This window comes from Alosa pseudoharengus, unplaced genomic scaffold (assembly GCF_046254945.1).
Source record: "Alosa pseudoharengus isolate Yale_2024_CS ecotype anadromous, Long Island Sound unplaced genomic scaffold, YU_APseudo_1.1 YU_APseudo_1.1_scf_10, whole genome shotgun sequence".
In the NCBI taxonomy this organism is placed as follows: Eukaryota; Metazoa; Chordata; class Actinopteri; order Clupeiformes; family Clupeidae; genus Alosa; species Alosa pseudoharengus.
The window spans coordinates 24,013,135-24,035,510 of NW_027468565.1; the positions used below are offsets into that span (position 1 = coordinate 24,013,135).

Below are 22,376 nucleotides of genomic sequence, written 5' to 3' on the forward strand. Positions count from 1 at the left end.
CCAGGTCATTTCCCGATCCCGCCCCGTCCCTCTCTCTACCACTCACTTCCTGTCACTCTTCTCTGTCCTGTCGCATCAAAGGCATAAAAGCCCCAAAAATATATATATTTTATAAAATAAATAATTCCCACTGTATTAAATTGCAACCACATTAGTGCTATAAAATATAAAATATAAAATAAAATATAACCTCTGAGGTCGATCATGTTCTGATGTCATGGACTAGGTGAGACAGCTATATCACACCATCATGTTCTGAAGCGCTGAAGAAGGTGAGACAGCTATTGATACACGATCATGTTCTGAAACGCGGAAGAAGATGAGACAGCTATGATACACCATCATGTTCTGAAGCGCGGAAGAAGGTGAGACAGCTATGATACACCATCATGTTCTGATATCATGGACTAGGTGAAACAGAAATAGCTTCCTCCTCCCTGCATGTGTGTGTGTGTGTGTGCAGGTGTGCGTGCGTGTACTGTATGCATGTGTGTCTGTGTGTGTGTGTGTGTGAGTGTGTGTGTGCATGTTGGTGTGTATCCAGCATAGTTTCCTACGGCACGGTCATCTGCATCTCCTCGTCACGGATCCTTCCGGAAATCCCCATTACCATCAGGCCCCACCCTCTCTCATTCAATTAGATGAGTGGGAGGAGGAGAGAGCAGGCAGAGGCCAGTATCACGCACACACAACACACACACACACACATATGCACACACACACACACACACACACACACGCACACATATGCACACACGCACACATACACACACGCACACACACATACACACATATGCAAACACACACACGCACACACAAATGAAGGGCAGCCGTGGCCTACTGGTTAGCGCTTCGGACTTGTAACCGGAGGGTTGCCGGTTCGAGCCCCGACCAGTAGGCGCGGCTGAAGTGCCCTTGAGCAAGGCACCTAACCCCTCACTGCTCCCCGAGTGCCGCTGTTGTTGCAGGCAGCTCACTGCACCGTGTGTTTCACTAATTCACGGATTGGGATAAACCAGAGACCAAATTTCCCTCACGGGATCAAAAGAGTATATATACTTATACATACATATGCAAACACACACATGCGCGCACATATACACACATACACATGCACACACACACACACACACACACATGCATGCAAACACACACACACATGCACACACACGTACACTTGCACACTCACTCCCTCACCCTAATCATACACACACACACACTCATACACTTCACCCTTACACACATACACCCCCCCTCCCCTCAAAAAACACACACTTCACCATTACACACACATACCCTCTCTCACGTGTGGGTTTCCCTCAGGAAGCCGACCTGTCTGTCCTGGGAAGTCAGAGCTGAAACTCCACCTTAGCCCAGGGAAGTCCAGGAACTAGTTAACCTTAACACAGTCTACACAAGCTTCACACAAACCCACAGTACACCTCAGTGATGTCTACATGAGCTTCACATAAACCAACAGTACACCTCCGTTTACAAACAAGACTCACACTACTCACAAAATCACTATACACCTCCGTTTACAAACAAGACTCTATTATTACACTATTCTCAAACTAACTGTTCTGCGTTTTCCGCCACATGAAATCAAAAATGCTTTAAAAATTGACCCATTTACAATGGATGAAAATGGAGGAAAAGAGAATAGTTTGCTCTGGGATTGTTTTAGAGAGGAGAATAGTTCGCTCTGAGATCATTTTAGAGAGGGGACTGGTTTGCTGTGTGAGCTGCTGCTGACTGACACCTACACAATGCTGTCACTATAAAATGTGATGTACTCAAATTTGCCTTAAATCACCCCTGAAAACATACCAAAACCACTTAGGTCCTTAATTTGTAAAATAGGCCCTTAATTTTGCCTTAAATGCCATTTTAAGATGTGAACCCTTAATCTTTAAGGTGTCAAATCAGGGGTTCCTTTTATTTGTTGTATTTAAGGGAGTAATTAAGGATAATTTAAGTATATCTTAATTTTGTTTTAAGGTGTTAATTCAGGGATTCCTTGATTAAGGGGGGAAATGAAGGGGAAATCAAAAAAGTAAGGGGTAAATTCAGTAGGCCTTAACCGACCTTAATCTATTCACATTTCTATTTGAAAAACTACTTAGTTATAGAATGGTTTAAGGTCAAAAGCCCTAGCCTTAACCATAGCCATAACCCTAACCCCAATGCCAGAGCAAAGCTGTGAGCAAACCTGGTCTATACTCCATGAGAAACCGGGTCTGAACTCTGTGAGGAATCTGGTCTGAAGCGGGTTGAGAAACCTGTTCTGAAGTGGGGTGATAGACCTGTTCTGAACTCCATGAGAAACCTGGTCTGGGTTTGGAGAATCAGAGGAGAGAGCGAACTGAGCATGCTCACAGCACGGAGGGAGCAGCATTCCCACCAGGCCCATAATTATAGCTTGTAATTAATTTCTCCTCCAATCCATCACACAGCGCTATTTTAGGGGCCACCAGAGACGGTTGAATTAATATAATTGCAAGATTAAATCCAAATATGCACTTTTAGCTAAAATCCACTTATAGGTGAGGAAATACGTCACAAAGAAAATGGACCGATGATGATGTTTAGAGAGGAACAAGAGCAAATTTGTCACTTTTAACAGTGTTCAGGTAGAGTTGATCTGTTGGAGAGAACTTTGACGGGAGCAGTATGGAACCGGCTCCCCTTCAGAAGGGATCTGTGTGAGTGGAGGTGTGAGTGTAACTCACCTCCTTCCAAACAGGCGCAGGCCAGTGAATCCCCGGCTGGCATGGGCAGCACTGGCGTCGTTGGCATCGCTGGTGCCGCTGGTTGCTGCCGTCACCGCCACAGAGAGGTCCGAGCAGGACGAGGAGGCCGAGTCTGAGGTGCCGGACTCCGCACCATCCTGCAGGGCATTAGGGGTGGCCCCCCCTTCTACTTCCTCTCGTGCCTCCGTAGTGGACATGCCCCCCGCCCAGCACACACTCCTTACCAGTTGCCCCCCCCCCCCTCTCAGAACACACTCTTCACCAGTGGACGATCCCCTGCTACCCTCTCACCAGCCTAAATGCCCCAAGCCGTTCACCCAAGTCCCCGGACTGACAGAACTCCAGGCAGAGGGGCAAAAATCCATAGCAGAGGCCCCCCCTCACAAAAACATCACCCCCTCCTCACGACAGAACTACAGCTCTACACATTCCTTAGCCAATAAGAGACAGAACTACAGCTCTATACATTCATTAGCCAATAAGAGACAAAACTACAGCTCTGCACATTCTTTAGCCAATAAGAGACAGAACTACAGCTCTACACATTCATTAGCCAATAAGAGACAAAACTACAGCTCTGCACATTCTTTAGCCAATAAGAGACAGAACTACAGCTCTACACATTCATTAGCCAATAACAGACAACACGCCTACAGCGCTAAAGTCTAGTTTGGTCCTACTCTTTCTGAGTAAAACAGTCTACAGTCTTCTACTGCCGGCCCCTCACATAAGGCACACACACACACACGCGCCCACACTCACACACTCTCTCGTAAACACTCCCTCTCAGCCGAGCCCTCACTGCTCCAGGAAGTGGAGTGTTATTTGAGCCCTGGGCAGCAAACTTCTCGCTGCATCCAAGAGACTAAACACTCAGACGATCTCCACTTCCCCAAGCCCAAGTCCGCTCCAGAGCCCTCTGCCGCACGCGTCCAGCTCCCTCTCTCCCCTCGCTGGGCAGAACACTCACCAGCTTGCACACAATCTGTGCAACAATCCAGGAAGTGTCAAACCCTCATGAAGTTGCCATCTGAGGACCCATAGGCGTCTGGAAACCTGCCTCCTAGTTACTGTCAGCTCTGCTCACCTCTCACTTTCTCTTTGCTCTGTTGCTCACCAGCTATCTGTCTCTCTCACACTCAATCACACTCACTTTTATCTCCCTCATCTCTCCAGCGCTCTCGCTCTCCCTCTCTCTCTCTCACTGGCCCTCCCCCACAGCCCTTCCCATTGGTCCAAAGTAGGATAGGAGCACAGTGCCACCTGTTGGAAGGTCTTCAGCACTGAGGCAGAGCAGACTGGACAGAGAAGGCTCCTCACACAAACTCCAGACTGGGAGAACACTGGGAGACAGAGCTGCCCAAGCCCCCAGAGAGACAACGCGGAGGACCACTGCAGCAGGCCACCACAGCCACCCCGCGGCTGCCGGAACGCAGCCGAGACGCAGCCGGGAGCCCTGTGGACAGGCCCTGGCTCTGATCCCCTGCGGCTCCTTCCCAGCGGTGTAGTGGTGTGTCTGTGTGGTGGTGGAGCGTTGTAACGGTGCAGCTGTGTAACGTTGTGTTGTGTCGGTGTGTGTGACGGTGTGTGTGTCGGTGTGTGTGTGTCGGTGTAGCAATGGAGAGGTAAAGCATGACCGGAGCCACGCGCTGCTCTGACCCTCCACAGGCTCCGCTGTGCTTTTCCACGCTGCGCTGCGGCATCCCTCCCACACACTCTTTACATAAAGATGAAACCCACGCCACACCGGAGATTCACACACACAACTGCAGGAGTTACACACACACACACACACACCAAGTACTACACACTCCTCTCACCTCCTTCTTTCAGCACATAATCTCACCCCCTCCTCTCCTCACAGGAGCACACATCCACACACTGCCTTAAGATGACTCCTCCCCTCCCCTCTCCTAACCCATCTTTACCTCTCCTCTCTTCCTTTCCTTCCCTCCTCTCCTAACCCTTCCCCTCTCCTCCTTTCCTTCCCTCCTCTCCTCCTCCCCTCTCCTCCTCTCCTAACCCTTCACCTCTCCTCATTTCCTTCCCTCCTCTCCTAACCCTTCCCCTCTCCTCCTTTCCTTCCCTCCTCTCCACCTCCCCTCTCCTCCTCTCCTAACCCTTCACCTCTCCTCTCCTCCTTTCCTTCTCTCCTCTCCTAACCCTTCCCCTCTCCTCCTTTCCTTCCCTCCTCTCCTCCTCCCCTAACCCTTCACCTCTCCTCATTTCCTTCCCTCCTCTCCTAACCCTTCCCCTCTCCTTCTTTCCTTCCCTCCTCTCCTCCTCCCCTCTCCTCCTCTCCTAACCCTTCACCTCTCCTCTCCTCCTTTCCTTCCCTCCTCTCCTAACCCTTCCCCTCTCCTTCTCCTCTCCTCCTCTCCTAACCCTTCACCTCTCCTCTCCTCATTTCCTTTCCTCCTCTCCTAACCCTTCCCCTCTCCTCCTTTCCTTCCCTCCTCTCCTCCTCCCCTCTCCTCCTCTCCTAACCCTTCACCTCTCCTCTCCTCCTTTCCTTCCCTCCTCTCCTAACCCTTCCCCTCTCCTCTCCTCCCCTCTCCTCCTTTCCTAACCCTTCCCCTCTCCTCCTCTCCTCTCCTCCTTTCCTAACCCTTCCCCTCTCCTCCTCTCCTCTCCTCCTCTCCTAACCCTTCCCTTCCCCTCTCCTCCTCCCCTCTCCTCCTCTACATTTGAGAGCATTTCAATTGCCATATTTCACCTTGTTTACCAGTAAAGGTCACCTTGAGTCCTTGAGCTATGTTAACAATAGGGCAGGTTTACACACGTTTACTGTACACACAAACACACACACACACACACACACACACACACATCTCAACCCCCTCTGGCAGTGTGGTTGTGGTGGGTTGTGGAGTTTGACTGCATTGTGCAGACATGGATTATTCTTCCTCCTCCACAGCACAACACTGAGCAGCCCAGGTGGAGAGAGGAAGAGAGAGAGGGAGGGAGAGAGGCAGGGGAAGGAGAGAGAGAGAAAAAGTTTGTTGTGGACAGAGAGAGAGAGAGAGTTTGTCATGAAAAGAAAGAAAGAGAGTTTGTCATGGACGAAGAGAAAGAAAGAATTAGAAAGAGTGATAAAGAAGAGAATCCCTTTATCCTCAGGAATTGGGGGTTACCTTGACTGACGTAACTTAGGGCTTCTACCTGTTGCGTAGAACAAGTCAGTGCTTGTGAGCTACTCTAATGCGCTGGGCCTCTGGGCAGTGTGTCCTGTGTCTAGTAGGACTTTCTCTTGGCAAACAAAAGCTATCATTGGCATAGTTTTCAGCTTTTTAACTGATTATTCTTACAATAACAACCTTATGAGCGCACTGCATACAGGTTAACCTTATGAGTATACTACATCCACATTAACCCTATGAGCATACTACATACATGTTAACTTTATGAGCATACTACATATACATTAACCTTATCATACTACACATTAACCTTATGAGTATACTACATACACAATAACCTTGTACTCTCAGACTCTCGATTTTTGTCCACTATCAGCCTTGAGTGTCTATATGCATAATAGGCTAAAATCTTTTCTCCTGGTGCGTGTAGGAATTGATCTGCTTACATCTGATTCTCATTTATCCCAATCCTCCCACCCTCTCTCCATCTTTCTCTCACTCTCTCTCCATCTCTCACTCTCTCTCTCATCTTTCTCTCTCCCTCTCTCTCTCTCTCCATCTCTCTCCATGGCCAGCCCCACGTAGAGCCGGTATACAGCCCAACCTAGAGACTTGCGTCACAGTCTGTATATGTGTCACACTCTGTCTTTGTTCAGTTCCGCTTGTTTTTTTTCTTAGTGGTCATTTCGAAGTCCAAGATTTGCACGGTAACTTTGTGCCCATGCACCAAACTCTCCTAATTAAACAAAGCCAAGGTAAAAACAGTTTTCCATTCTATGTCTGCTTTAAGACTGCTTTCTGTTGTTCTGGGAGAGACAGTGACTGGACATTTTCATTGTTATTGGCACAAGACATACCTTGGATTTACAGAGTCCACAGTCCCTGTAACTCTAAATAACGATGGAGAAATCATCAAATTTCCACAAAAACTCTCTCCCCCTCTATATCAGAAACCGTCTCCCCCTCTATATCAGGAACTGTCTCCCCCTCTATATCAGGAACTGTCTCCCCCTCTATATCTGCTGTGTGTTCAATGTAAGCTTTTCTGAGTGAGATGCTGTATAAGCTGAACATGTATGTTTAGTCTCTACTTTTAGTTTAACGGAGTGCAGCGCACTCTAAGATTTCACTGTATCTCCTCAAACATATTCCCAGACTGCCATGAGTCATTGACCTACAGCGCTATTCTTCTACGATTCAATGAAAAAACATGTTCTAGTGTGATGTCTGTAAGACAAGTTTAAACATTTTCTGTTACATTTAAATGATGTCTCTTTAAACGAGAGCTGCTGATGCGCGCCTACTGTCTTCACCCAAACCGAGTAGACACACGAGAAGCCGTTGGATTTGTAGAGTGGTTCACTACGCGGCAGACCTGGACATGTGGATCTGTGAGCTGAAGCACCAGCTGAGTATTTTTAGCATAGCGGGATGCTGCCGCTAAATCAGTGCAGCGCCTCAGAGACATAGAGATGGAGGAGGAGGAAGATGAGGAGGAGGGGTGGAGGGCACAATCCATCTCTGCTGCTATTGTCTCCTCATATGTGCGTGTGTGTGTGTGTGTGTGTGTGTGTGTGTGTGCAAGACAAGTATATGAGACTATGTTTGTGTGTGTGCGTGACACGTGTATGAGAATGAGTTTGTGTGTGTGAGATGGAGTTTGTATGTGTGTGTGCATTTGTGTGAATGCGTGTATGAGACTGTGTTTGTGTGTGTGTGGGGGGGGGGCTCCCCTAGGGCTGTCTGCAGGTAGACTCTGGGTCTCCTCTGAGGCTTGCTGGAGGCTGAGGGAGTGTTTACATCGCTATGCCACCTCTTGTCCATTTATGAAGTATTTCCTGTTCATCTGTCATGAGTTCCTCTTTGCCGCTTAGCTTGAGGCTACAACTGGATTACATAACGCCCACATGCACATCATAAAGATACCAATGCCTTTACAGGAGCTATATTGGAGCACCATTTCAACAAGTTTCAAGTTTCAACAGTTTAGAAGTGACATTGTCCAAGAGTATGCGTTCTTCTAATCCATTTACAAACTGTTCATGTGAGGATTATATTAACGTCATGTGTATTTATTTTTGAGTGAGTGGAACCAACTATCATTTGGTAATCCTTCTTGAGGATCCCTCACTCTGGAGGGACAGGTGTGTAGTGAGCTTTCTCAGGAGTTTGTGAGAGATTAGCTTTCTTTGAGCTGCACATTCAACTGATCCATGATTAGTCATTGATTTGAGCGGCCGATGTCCTTCTCATTGTAAATGATCATTGCTGTCTGCCACTTTTTCTAAGCCACTGAAAACAGCTGTTGTAAAGCCCCTTCTCAAGAAGAATAATCTGGATGCCTCCATGCTAAACAATTACAGGCCCATATACAATCTACCTTTTATTGGCAAAATTATTGAAAAAGTTAGCCTGGAAATCCAGACCCAGAAATCTAGAAAGATTAAGGGTCTGGCCACGAGTAATGAAAACTCGAGGGGCAGCACCAAGCATGCATTTGAAAACATTTGCTGCATGCAATTGGATAACACTACGACCAATGTTTACTGACTGATTCCGTACTTCGACGCAATTGGATAACACTACGACCAATGCTTACTGACTGATTCTGGACTTCGACCATTCACCATCCAGCAAATTCAAATTGTGCTCTGAGAACTCTGGATTTACAGGGTATGAAAAAAGTCTTTAATCAATTAACCACTTTCCTAACATCAAATCGGTATTTTGATTACTTTCAGTCTGGTTTTCGGGCAAGTCACAGCACTAAAACAGCTCTTATTAAGGTTTTAAATGGCATGCGCCTCAATACAGATGCAGGCAAAACATAGTGCTACTGGACCTTAGTGCAACATTTGACACTGTTGATTACAACATATTACTACACAGATTAGAACACTGGGTTGGATTTACAGATCTAGTTATCTGGCTCAAATCATATCTACTAGAAAGGCGCTTCTTTGTTGCCATCGACAACTGTACCTCAACACCAACGTCCTTGACTTGTGGTGTTCCCCAGGGGTTAATCTTGGGGCCACTATTATTCAACCTCTACTGTATATGCTCCCACTTGGACAAATCATCAAAAATATTTTGATTTTCTATCATAGCTATCGGAACTCCCCCTATTACCGTCGGTCCCGTATTTCCGCCGTCTTGCGTGTATGTGTCACTTAATATCCATTTCTATACAAACCATGACGGCGGATTCCTAAAGAAACGCAAGCACCCACACCATAGGTGTATCTAAATTAGCCAAAAATGACATTTTACCGTGACTCGAAGAGCTGTAAACAGTGTTGTAAGGCTGCGTGTACACATCCACTTGGAGTTTCAGTGGAATTTTAATTTCATGACGAGAATTCTTGGTCTAACCGTTCATGTGCAGTTGAAACTTGAATTTCCCCTTGGGGATCAATAAAGTATCTATCTATCTATCTATCTATCGAAACGGCGTAAATAGGCGACCCATTAGGCCAGCACTATAACTCTGAGCGTGGTAAACAAAATCAGATATTTCAGGCAGTAAATGCTTCCGTTAAGAACCAAACCAGATTTTGTTAAAATCTACACACCTATGGCTACTGAAAAATGTAAGGTTCATTTAGCAAATGTTATTTTGAAGTGTTAAAAAACATTGTTGTTTTAGAATTTCCGAACAAAAGTGGTGATAATTGGGGGTGTTACGATATGCAGATGACACCCAATGACCCCCATTGACCAAATCACTGTTGGACTTACTCATTTGCACTATCACCATGACCACTATCACCATTGCACTACCATCATGACACTCATTCACACAGAGCTCCTTAGAGCACCTTACCATACCTTACTATGCACAGAGAATCACAGGCTCAGTCCCTGCCTCAGTCATTGCAAGCGCCTCTGATTGATTAATCACCACTATGTGGATACTGTTTTTAGAATTTAGATTAAGTGTTAGTTAGTATAATTTGTATTTTAGTATATTTAGCATATTCTTTATCTTCTACCGTCCTTATTGCTTAGTTGTGTTTTTATATTATATACTTTAATTACTCTTTCTGCTGTTAAAGAATGTGTTTGTGTTGTCTGTATGCTGCTGAGACCTTGAATTTCCCCTGGGGATCAATAAAGTATCTATCTATCTATCTATCTATCAACTAGCCTGGCCCTGACCACCTAGATCTTCTTTCAGGGAGATCTAGTCTGGAATCCCATAGTTCATAACAGTTTCCCTCAGACAAGAAAAATGTCAGCCCAATCAACGATGAGAGGGGAAGACGAAACCGAAACTTATTGTAATAAACAGAATAAAATGATAAACAGTCACAAAATGCAGTTGGAAAAATGCAGACATTTATTTATAGCAAAGGTAGACCCACATACATTGTTTCCTGACAGTTGATGCTGTTTATTGTCAGTTTGGAAAGTTTTGGCGAAGTAGGAAGTAATGTAATGGAATCTCTGATCAATGTGATTCGTAAGTCTGGACCAATGATTTCAAAGTTGCCCGTCACAATGCAAGAGTTGCAAACGTTTCCCAATCAAGAGTTCCCAGTCTATTCACTTCGTGAATGAGCCTGGATATTTCCAGACTACAAACCAATAACTGGATGTCTCAAAATGTTCTTCAGCTGAACAAAGAAAAAACTGAAGTAATTATATCTGGTAAAACGGAGGACACTGTCTTGGTGTATTAATTTACAGTGATCTACATTTCAACAGCCACATAAAAGCAATAACTAATTCAGCTTTTTACCACCTCAAAAACATTGTCAAACTTAGAGTGCTGATGTCAAAACATGATTTAGAAAAACTCATTCATGAATTTATCTCCAGCCAGGGGCAGAGCCAGAGGGGTGGCTCGGGGTGGCACAGGCTACCCTTAAAATTCGATTGGCCACCCCAGGTGCCACCCCAAAATCCTAGTCTATGGTTGGCCATTATGACATTATCTAAGGCGGGACCTTTCTTGATGCACCTGCATCGCTAGTTTGAAGTGTCAGACAGACGTCGGAAAGTGGCAAACACACTTGTCATTATACATGACTTTGAGTTTAGGCCTACAGGCTACTGCTTATGCTAACACGCAAAGATATCTATTTACCTATCGCTTCTGCCAGTGCTTATCTAATCACACACAAGTTGCGTGACTAATTAGTCAAGTTGCGTGACTAATTTTCCTATCTGCTTATTTTACCTAGCCTACCCTGCCAACATTTGCTAGGTCATTAAGTGTTAACTGTGGCCCTAAAAGCATTTAATTATAATACTGTCCTAATCAAGTTTTGAAAATCGGAGGTTCACAGGCTACTGTGACCTTGGTGTCCCCTTCTTTCAATATTCTTTGCATCCGACTAAGAATTTTCATTTAACCTATGGCCTGTCAAAATAATCTTAGTGCAAATAATCTCACAGCGCAAATTAATTTAGTCTTTTACGCAGTGGAGAAAGTGACTGCGCACGGCAAGAAAGAAAGAGCGTCCATTCACCCATTCTTCTCTGTTGAACTACCGTACTAGCGAAGTAGTCTACTCATCACACAGACATTACATGTATGAGCCGGACAGTAACGGAGTGCATTTACTTGAGTACAGTACTTGAGTACAGTTTTGAGGGATCTGTACTTTACTCAAGTATCATTTTTGGGGAGTACTCATGACTTTACTCAAGTACATTTGAGAGGCAAATATTATACTCTTTACTCCACTACATTTATATCCATAACTATGAGTACCCGTTACTTCTTCTTCTAAAAAAGGAAAAAATAAAAATCTCGGAAACCCTCAATTTGTTGTTTCCCTCTCAAACGTGATTGGATTGTGCAGGCGCCACTGATTGGGACAGCCTATTAGCAATCACCTTCAGCTTTCCGCCAAAGTCAACTCCATGGTGAGATTTAGATAAGAGACGAAACCATGGACGAAACAATGGATGGAGACGCAGCAGGTCCATCCCGGGAATGTGACAACCTTGCCAGACTATTTCAATTTTCTGAACAAGTTAATGATAGTTTTCGCTTCAAGTGTTTCAATTACAAAATAGTATTTTGTATTTGAAATACGTATTTTAAATACATGTATTACAAATACTGCCCATCCCTGGCAACATGGTAAAAAGATGAAAATGACTTGATTTTAATTTCAATTCCTTTTACATTCTCCAAGGTATTAACATTAAAACTTTTTATAACTCCATGTAGGATGTTTCTGTACAAATGTAAGCACTGTGGCAGTAGTAATGCAATATTTAGAAAATGTACTCTTGTACTCTTGATACTCAAGTACTTTTAAAAACAAGTACTTCAGTACTTTTACTTGTACTTGAGTAAAATTTAGCAAAGGGTATCTGTACTTTTACACAAGTAATGAAGCTGTGTACTCTGTCCGCCTCTGCATATATCACGATGTTAGCCACTAGTTGCTGTGGTAAACGGTTCGCGAGAAAAGTAACTAATTTAATCATATTATTATACAGTTCTGCGCCCATCTCCCATTCATCTCGGTGGAATGCTTTGCGAACTCTTCCCATATAGCCTACAAACAATACATACAAACCATCAGAATAAACAGCGGACCTTACCGAACACAAAGGTGTAAAGCATCCCCCTGTACAGATAGCCATTCCAGAGTAATCCGGTTTTGAATTTGCAGCAAATTTCTACATGTCTCCAACTTTGGGCTTTACATTTCATAGCAGCGATTGTAAGCGATATGAATTCTGGTGACCATTCAACCAGTCAAGGATTTGTTGTGAAATATTTACATTTTGGGAAGTTTACGTAGCTTGGGCTAAACTGTATGTTTCTTTCATCCCCCATGCCTGTTTTATTCGTCCTGACCAGGAGGGATAAATGAAACATTGCGCATGTTCCACTTTTGCTTAAATATATTCTGGACGGTTTTGTTCAGAGCTGAAAGTGCAACTGTATTTGACAAAAGACAGATGTAAGTAATTGCTAGTGACAAAATATTAACTTTCGGTGTGGTCTTTTTGTAAATAATGTTTAATTAAAAAGTATTTTGATCGTCCCAGCTGTCCCCTAGAGGTGTCCTATATCCAAGGGGAATATTCTCACCTCTATGTATTGCCACTCTGTTTCGAGGGACAAGGGGTAGGCTAGGGGAAGGGGAAGAATGTCAAATGGGATTGAGCCTTAGGGTCTGTAGCATTATGAATGTAACATTATGTTTAGATTAAGGTTAGTCTTTAATTGGTGTTTATTTCATTCATGTTTCATACAAAAGTATTTTAAGCATTTAGTTGAGAGGTGTTTGTTGATTTTGGATGACTTTGTTATAGCTCTTTGCCAGCTCAGACAAAAAAAGCAGGTCAAATTATTTTAACAGCTACAGAAATAGATGGCCAGATAGCCATATAATAGAATATAATATATTTTAATGTCCCCATGATGGAATTTGTTTTAGCACAGCATAACCCATTAATAGACAACTTAGATTGAATATGTTTGTTTATTTGTATTTGCATTTTATTCAAATACAAAGACATTGTATGTGAGAGTATGGTCTTTGCCCTTCAATTGATGAGTATAGTGTTTGGTGCATGGTTTTCCTAATGTATTTGTGCTAATTTAACATCTTGAGTCTGTTTCTGTTTATCTGGATGTTTTGCCTCATGCCCCACCCTTGTTAAAAATGTCTAGAATCGCCACTGTCTCCAGCAGGGTTGATTACTGCAATGGACTTTTCACAGGCCTTCCTAAAAAGAGTATCAAACAGCTTCAGGTGATACAAAAAACGCAGCAGCTAGGATTCTCATGAAAACTAAAATAATTGACAACCTTACTCCAATTCTTAAGTTCCTGCACTGGCTTCCAGTAAGTCACAGAATTGACTTTATAGCACTACTGCTTGTTTATACAGTAAATCAGTAAATGGAGCAGGACGTAAATACCTATCAGACATGCTTCAGCAGTACACACCTCCTCGACCTCTCAGGTCTCAGGAGAAAAACTTGTTAGTAAAACCTGCTGTTACATGGTGAAGCAGCTTTTAGCTGCTATTCGGTTCAGCTCTGGAACCAATTTTCGGATGACATAAAAAAGGGCCCAACTGTAGCCAGTTTTAAATCTAGACTTGGGTGTTAATACTCCACGAGGGGGACCATCGAGCCCTGTGGTCGGGCATTTTGGCCCTGAAAGGAAATATGTGTATGCCCGCACAGTTTGGGACTATTTCAAGATTCTCCAGAGTGCTGCTGTTCACTGGGTGCTTGACAATACCGATCATTCTATGTTGACAATCATTCTATGTTTGTCTAGCATAGAATTTTGGCATTTTTATGTGTTTTAATTATTACTTCTTAAACACTTTTAAACTATTGGCCTTTTTATGGAAGAATATTAGACTCAAAAGTTTTGTACGTGTGTATCACGTTTTGAAACTGTAGAAATTATTTGTAACTGTAAAAATGATCTGTACAAGTAATTGTCAATATCACAAATATGCCCTACACTGTCACAAATCACACAAATCTATTCTATGGGTATGGAACGGTTTTACAGCTACAAATCATCCTACAGTTAAAAATATTTTACCATTACAAATATATTCTACAATTACAAATCAATATTCTACGTACAAAAAGTTGTCCTACAGTTACAAATCTTTTCTGCAGGTGCACAGGCGTTTGCACCACCTTAGGGATAAAAAGCGTCTCTTTAACAGGAAGTGCCAGAACAGTCTCAAAAGTATTGGTATACTTGCAGAAAATACTTGTGCGAGCGGCAGAGATGTGTAATGGCAGAAAAGTTTCGTAATTGAAAGACAAGCAACTGTGGAAAGTTTAGTACCTGTGGAATATATTTGTAAGTGAAGGACATATAAGTAATACTTGAAATCGTTCGTGTTATTTTTTTGTTAAATCACAAATTAGTTTTACAGTTACAAATCTTGATGCACACACACACAATACATATGAGACACTTCTCATCCCTAAGGTGGTGCAAAAGTCTGTGCACTTGCAGAAAAGATTTGTAACTGTAGGACAACTTTTTGTGCGTAGAATATTGATTTGTAATTGTAGAATATGTTTGTAATGGTAAATTATTTTTAACTGTAGGATGATTTGTAGCTGTAAAACCGATCCATACCTGTATAGATTTGTAAGTGTATAGGGCATATATACCATAGGAACCATAAGTCTCTATGGAGTTTAGCAGTATATAGCTTCACCCAGAAGACCCACAGGTTAGGATGTACCATGCATCCTGCAGCTGGGCTGTGTGTGTGTGCTGCTGCTCCGGCTCCTGCATGCCTACCGGCCCAGAACCGAACTGGGTGAGCAGTGCAGATGGAAACCCCTGACGTTGAAGAGGAGCAGCGACCACGTGTGTGTGTGTGCGTGTGTGTGGGCAGCTCCGGAGTCTTCTGCTTTTACTGCTGCTGATGTTCTCTAGGCTTTACATAAAGAACACAAACACAAACACACACACACACACACACACACAGTAGCCTACAGTAGCACTCCAACACACCATGCCTTACATAAAGAACACACACACACACACACACTCACACAGTAGCCTACAGTAGCACTCCAACACATCATGCCCTAAGAACGCGCGCACACACACACACACACACACACAGCAGCCTACAGTAGCACTCCAACACACCATGCCTTACATAAAACACACACTCACTCACACACACTCACTCACACACACACACACACACACACACACACACACTCACACACACAGTAGCCTACAGTAGCACTCCAACACACCATGCTTTACATAAAGAACACATACACACACACCAGGGTTGTGCACAATTCGAATTGCAATTCTGCTTCCTGTTTGCTACCTCAATTGAAATGCAAGTGAAATTCAACAATTAAATTGGAATTTAAGAGCCAGTTTCAATTCAATTCTGGAATTTTGCACAAGCCTGACACACACACACGCACACACAGTTGCCTACAGTAGCACTCCAACACACCATGCCATGAACACACACATACACACACACAGTACACTAGCACTCCCAACACATCATGCCTTTCATAAAGAACACACACACACACACACACACACACACACACAGTAGCGCTCCAATACAGCATGCCTTACATAAAGAACACACACACACAAACACACACACACACACACACACAGAGTAACCTACAGTTGTTCTTCAACACTCACCATGCCTTACATAAAGAACACACACAGAGTACCCTTTAGCTGTACTACAGTAGTACTCTTACAGACGTCAGACCTTACATAAAGTGTGAGAGTGTGCGCCGCATACACACTCCGCTAAAGCAGCACTGGTGCAGAGGCAGAGCAGAGTGTGGTGTAACACTCAACGCTAGCAGAAGCTGACCTCGAGCATGGCACAGAACAGTGAGCCACTCAGCCCCAAAACCTCCAACATACTCAGCCTTTTCAGCACCTAGAAGAGCAAAGAGCTCAACTTTCTGACGGCTGAAATAACTCTGAGCTCCACACTCTTCACTTCCCCTCAGGAGCCCGCAGAACAGGCTGCTTTTTGGAGCACTGTATGCCTCTGGCCATGTCACATGGTTCCTGCTTTTGTCAATAGGACAGCCAGACAAAGATTTTCATATTTTGTTGAGCGACACTTGTCATCTGAACTATAAATTGGCCTTGAGAATCAAATAGGGACGAAGGATAAGCCATTGCAATGCCAAGCTAAGGTCAAAATCAGTCTGGCTACATGCTCTTCCTATTTATTAAACAACTTGCATTCAGCTTCAGTGGGACACTATTCCCAATTCAATAGTAATCCATATGGAGATGATTCCTGATTCCCCATCGCTTCAGTGATTCCAGATTCCCCATCGCTTCAGTGTGGGCTGATTCCCAATTCCCGATTTCCGGTCTCTGCTCCGGCCGCCCACTGACTCATCCTCTCAGCTATTCTGGAACTACAATGGAGAGCAGAAATGAGTCACTGAGATACACTCTGACTCCGGCCCCAAGTCGGGGAGCCCTGAAGACTGCACAGAAGTTCCTGTAAGCATAGCCCTCACAGAAGGGTTCCTGTTCCTGTCCCCTGTGGCCTTGGTTTCTGGACATTTCTGTAAGTACAGTTTTCTTATAAAGGTTCCAGCTTTTGTCTTCCTGTCTTGGAGCCTTGGACAGTGTCCTGTAACTGGAGCCAAAGGGACTGTTCTAACAGTTTAGCCATACAGTTCTAACAGCTTAGCAATACAGTTCTAACAGTTTAGCAATACAGTTCTAACAGCTTAGCAATACAATTCTAGCAATAGAGTTCTAACAGCTTAGCAAAACAGTTCTAAGAGCTTAGCAATGCAATTTTAACAGTTAAGCCATACAACTCAAACCGTTTAGCCATACAAATCAAACAATCTAGATCAGTGGTTCTCAAACTTTTCACAGCATGTACCACCTCAGAAAACAAATGGCTCTCTAAGTATCACCATTATGACCAGCATTAAAATACAAACTTTTCACAGCATTAAAATACAAACTTTTCACAGCATGTACCACCTCAGAAAACAAATGGCTCTCTGTTTTAGTGTAGGCCAATTTAACTACATATTTTACATGGTAAATACTGTTTTGCATCGGTACCACTATAGAGAGTCCACGAACCACCACTGGTACCCGTACCACAGTTTGAGAACCACTGGTCTATACACATCTCTATTATTTTATCCCAAGGCACCAAAACCATGCTTGTGGAGATGACACCTCATTCCGCTACGCAGGTTGAGCTGCAGGAGCACAATGCAATATGACACATATTGAACTCACAGCCACCTCCCCAGCTGTACGGCCGAGGCCAGCCTGCTCTCAGAGACAGGTCGTATCCGTGCCCGAGACAGGGCGTATCCGTGCCCGAGACAGGGCGTATCCGTGTCTGAGCCTAAGTGTGTGCCCGTGTGGCTGAGTGTGTGCCCTGTGCCTGAGTGTGTGCACGAGCCTGAGTGTGTGCCCGTGTGCCCAAGTATGTGCCCGTGTGCCTGAGTATGTGCCCGTGTGCCTGAGTGTGTGCCCGTGTGCCTGAGTGTGTGCCCGTGTGTCTGAGTGTGTGGCCGTGTGCCTGAGTATGTGCCCGTGTGCCTGAGTGTGTGCCCGTGTGCCTGAGTGTGTGCCCGTGTGCCTGAGTGTGTGGCCGTGTGCCTGAGTGTGTGGCCGTGTCTGAGTGTGTGCCCGTGTGCCAGAGTGTGTGGCCGTGTCTGCCCGCGGTGCAGACCAGAGTTTCAGGAAGCAGAGCTGTGGTGGGCTGGTCAGCTTTCATGCGGGCCTTTCATGTGTGGCTGTGAGGTCCCTTTGAGGCTGGGCTCGGCCGGGACAGGGCTCTGGGCTGCCTAATGACGCTGTGCTGCTGCTGCACGCGGACGTCTGTTTGATGTGGCAGCAGGTGTAGCCTGACCGCTTTTGTTCTATGAAATAACCTGCGGCTTCAGTGGAGCAGCTCCCATGTCACCACAGTAACTCCTGATTATCCATGACACTCAAACACATCACGCTTAAGCAGCGGGATTTACCCGGGGAGTCAGTAGCACTGGTCAGTGTGGGTATATTACGCTCTCAAATAAGATCCTCTGTGACTATGACTGTCTCTCTGTCAGACTGAACCAGAGATGTGTTTGTGTCCTGACCTGTCCTGATCACCAGTTCAACTCCATTGGTTGCTTTCCCTTCCTCTGTTATACCTTCACCGCATTCTGAGAGATGAGCTGTTCATGAGAAGCCAATAATCATTTGAGTTGGATGTGTGGAGTTGCTGGGGGTGTAGCAGGCCGGGGGTGGGCGGGGTGGGGGGGGGTTATAAATCAGACTTGTCACTCACAAAAAGGAGCCAGAGGCCCCACCCGGGGGGGAGGGGGTAATAAATCAGACCTGTCACTCACAAATAGGAGCCAGGAGCCACCCCAGCGCCCAATTCAAAGAAAGAAGAAAAGCTCCTTCAATGGGCCAGGTACAGCTGGAATCATTAAAGAGAGTGTGTGTGCAGGGGGTGGGAAGAGAACAGGATCATTAAGGTCTGATAATCACATTTATAAAACACAGGTCACCTGGGCACAATCAATATATCTTTATCCAAAGGAAGATGATGTTTCAGGGCTGAGATAATCTACTGCCACCCCCCCCCCCCTCCCCTCTCTACTGGCACCCCCCCCCCCCTCCTCCCCTCTCTACTACCTCCTCCCCTCTCTACTACCTCCTGCCCTCCATCTCCTCCCCTCTCTGCCACCTCCTCCTCTCTCTGCCAGCTCCTCATCACTCTGTCACGAGGGCTGTATGCTGATGCTTAAAGGCTGTGCTCACAGGAGGAAGAACATAGTCATTGCATGCATCGCTTTGGATAAAATCATCTCTTCTTCATCTCATCTTGTGTGCCTCTACACCAGTGTTTCCCAAACTTTTTTTCTGGGGACCCACTTTTTAAAAATGACAGACCATCGCCACCCATTTCACTTCAGAGCATGCAACATGCAACCACCAATATTGTTTTAGGCCACAGGTTCTCAAACTTTTCTAGTGCGTTTTAAATCCGAAATAATAAGGAATGTGAGGAGGTTGCTATTAACTTTAAAGAGTGCATCTACAATCAAAAATATCTACAGCCAATGATGCAAATTGAATAGCCATGTCCGGTATTCGGATGTCTGCTTTAGTTGACAGCACGGTAACTAGATTTTAATCGGTCAAGCTGAAGAGCTGGTGTCCGTTAATGTTCATGCAAAAAGGCTAATTCATGTCCCTTGCATTTTGCAACTGCGTGGTCCATGGCAGGCGCCCCACAGAAATGTTTCATTTTGCGAGTGAGATGTCCACGCTGTCCCCTCTGCGACGCGTTCGCCCCCCAGTTTCAGAGCTATTCTAAATGCAAAATTGCACAGAGGGCCGTGACTGTAGTTAACAAACTAGATCCTAATAGAAAACTGTTAGCTTTCCTGGCTAAATGATATAAGTTAGGCCTATTACACAACATAAATTGTGCTGGCGACCCAAATAAAATCTCCTGCGACCCACCTGTGGGTCGCGACCCAGTCTTTAGGAACCAATGCTCTACACCTTCCTCTACAGTTCCAGGTCCTGGACTGTACTGGCTGTCCACTGGCCCACTGTGTTACTGCTTACACTGTCTACACTGTTTTACTGGCTATATTAGCCCACTTGCACAACACCTCCCTCCATCCCCTAGTCCGGACTGTGGTCTAACTTCATATTTGACCAATGGCTGATACCCTATTACAGTACATCAAACCTTAATACCTCAACCTATCCTTGCATTGCTGCTATAATTCTTATATTACTATGTTTACATTTTTCAAGTATATTGTCCATATAATTATACTATAACTGTTATATTGCTATGCTTAACATTTTCTATGCTTATATTACTATACTTAAATTACTATTCTTATATGCTTACTTTTTTCTCTTACATTGTCCATATTTAATGCTGGTCTCTTATATTGTCCATATTTATTGCTGGTCTCTAGACTAGTCCCTGCGCTGTTGCACTGTTGGACTTATTTGCACTACCACCATGACACACACCTCAAAGAGCACCTTACCACTGCATACTGAAACACAGGGTCAGTCCCTGCTCCGTCACTGCAAGTGCCTCATGATTATACATCCTTAGTACATTCATGTGGATCCTTGATTTAGTATCTTTTACTGTCCTTGTTAATGTGAATTTGTTATTTTTTTTATCATCCTGTTTATGTTATAGTGTATGTTGTGTGTGATGTCTTGAGCTACTGGGACCTTACATTTCCCCTAGGGGGTCAATAAAGTATCTATCTATCTATCTATCTATCTATCTATCTAAAAAACACTCACCTTACTTTTCCTCAACACAAATGACAGAAGTTTGCAGAGTAAACCACTCAGATTCGCACAGGTCTCTTAGTCTCTATCACACGCGACTGTCACTCACAGTCTTCATCTGAGCTCTAGAATAGGCCAGTACAGTCAGGACTGGCTTCTCACCTGGGAGTCCTGTCACCTGGGAGACAAACTCATCAGCTGCTGGCTATGTTCTAAAGGAGCCTGGGATTCTCTTTAGGGGTCTATTGTACCCTGGGTTACTAGAGTTATTAGATGATTTTAGACGATTTATTAGACGTTCCCAAAGAAATAAAATTAAATTCGACTTGATAGCAGAATGATTGCATTTTGCCTGGCACTGGCTTTATAATACTCTCCCATGCCATCATTACATTCGGGACATCCTGTGGTATGCTTTAATTGAGATATGGGAACAATCAAATACTTTGGAGATGCATTGAAGTATATTACATTTTTCAGTGGTTGGATACATTATATTGCATGTTTGGGACTATTGCTTGTTACAGATGTCTGGTTAAAAGTTAGGTTTATATTCAAAACGTCTGCAGCTATGCTCCTGCTCTGGAACAGATGACAAAAGATTCCCAGAGATCTTGTGGGAGAATAAAGGCCCTCTGCACAGGGCTCCAGTCTGGAGAGAGAAAGAGCTCCATCTGCTGGTCAGAATCTGAGTTACACCTTACGTAGTAGCACTATATTAGAGTATCTATTGACCAAACCATAGAAAGTGTGTATGTGTGCCGTGAGTGAGTGCTGTGACATGATTCCATAACAGGCTAATTTCACGAAGCCCAGACAGGGACCGGAGAAGACGAGGGAGTGAATAAATAAGTATGTTTTCTTGCCCCTTACTATTAACTGTCTTTGTTTTATTCTGTAAAAAGCAGGTTTACATGTTGCCACACATGACAACCAACTCCCTGCAAAGCAGTGGTGTGCAATGGCACATCATTACAATGGAATTAAATTACACTGGAATTATATGAATTAAATCAGTGTATATGATCTCCATTTGGCCCTTGAATGCCTTTGAGTCATCAATGGTGGCAGTCAGATGTTGATTTATATATAATGATGTGGTATAATACTATGTTTTCCAGTCCAGCTTGCAACTGGAACCCCATAGACCAGTAAAGGCTTTGGCATACTCCTGCTGTGTTCCATGCACATGAACCCCATAGAACAGTAAAGGCTTTGGCATACTCCTGCTGTGTTCCGCGTGTTCCGCGCACATGAACCCCATAGACCAGTGTTTCCCAAACTTTTTTTCTGGGGACCCACTGAAATGGGAAATGACAGACCATCGCAACCCATTCACTTCAGAGCAAACAATCATCCACCAATATTGTTTTAGGCCACATGTTCTCAAACTTTTCTATGCCACGTTAATCTGTCTTCTCTTAAAGTTGGCTACACACGTTCACATTCTATGCCTAACACCGCAGCCTCTGCATGGGTTCTCCCCTCCCAAGAGTTAATTGGTTGGGTCCATATAGCCCGTCTTTTCTAAAAAGTTTTCTCAGATACCAGCCGGGCCGGCCCTACCGTAGTGATAAGCGTCAGGGAGGATGGATGGTAGAAAGAGGCCATGAGGGACTGAAAAGGCCAGGTAAGAAAGACGAAAAGTATTGGAGGAAAATGCTGCCAAATGTGCCAAGCTTCCAGATTTTT

General features: G+C 44.4%; 1 protein-coding gene across 7 annotated transcripts in view; it reads right to left on the reverse strand.

The window, feature by feature from the left end:
• Positions 1–3,953, reverse strand: part of dgkzb (diacylglycerol kinase, zeta b) — a 57,229-nt gene extending 53,276 nt beyond the window's left edge. For 6 of the 7 annotated variants that reach the window (XM_076268062.1, XM_076268040.1, XM_076268033.1 and 3 more), the window contains exon 1: positions 2,733–2,928. In XM_076268062.1, the coding sequence (XP_076124177.1) occupies positions 2,733–2,799 (67 nt within the window). In that variant the 5' untranslated portion in view covers positions 2,800–2,928. Of the gene's footprint in view, positions 1–2,732 lie in introns of all 7 variants that reach the window. The other variant, XM_076268069.1, reaches the window with a different exon arrangement.
• Positions 3,954–22,376: the final 18,423 nt, after the last annotated feature.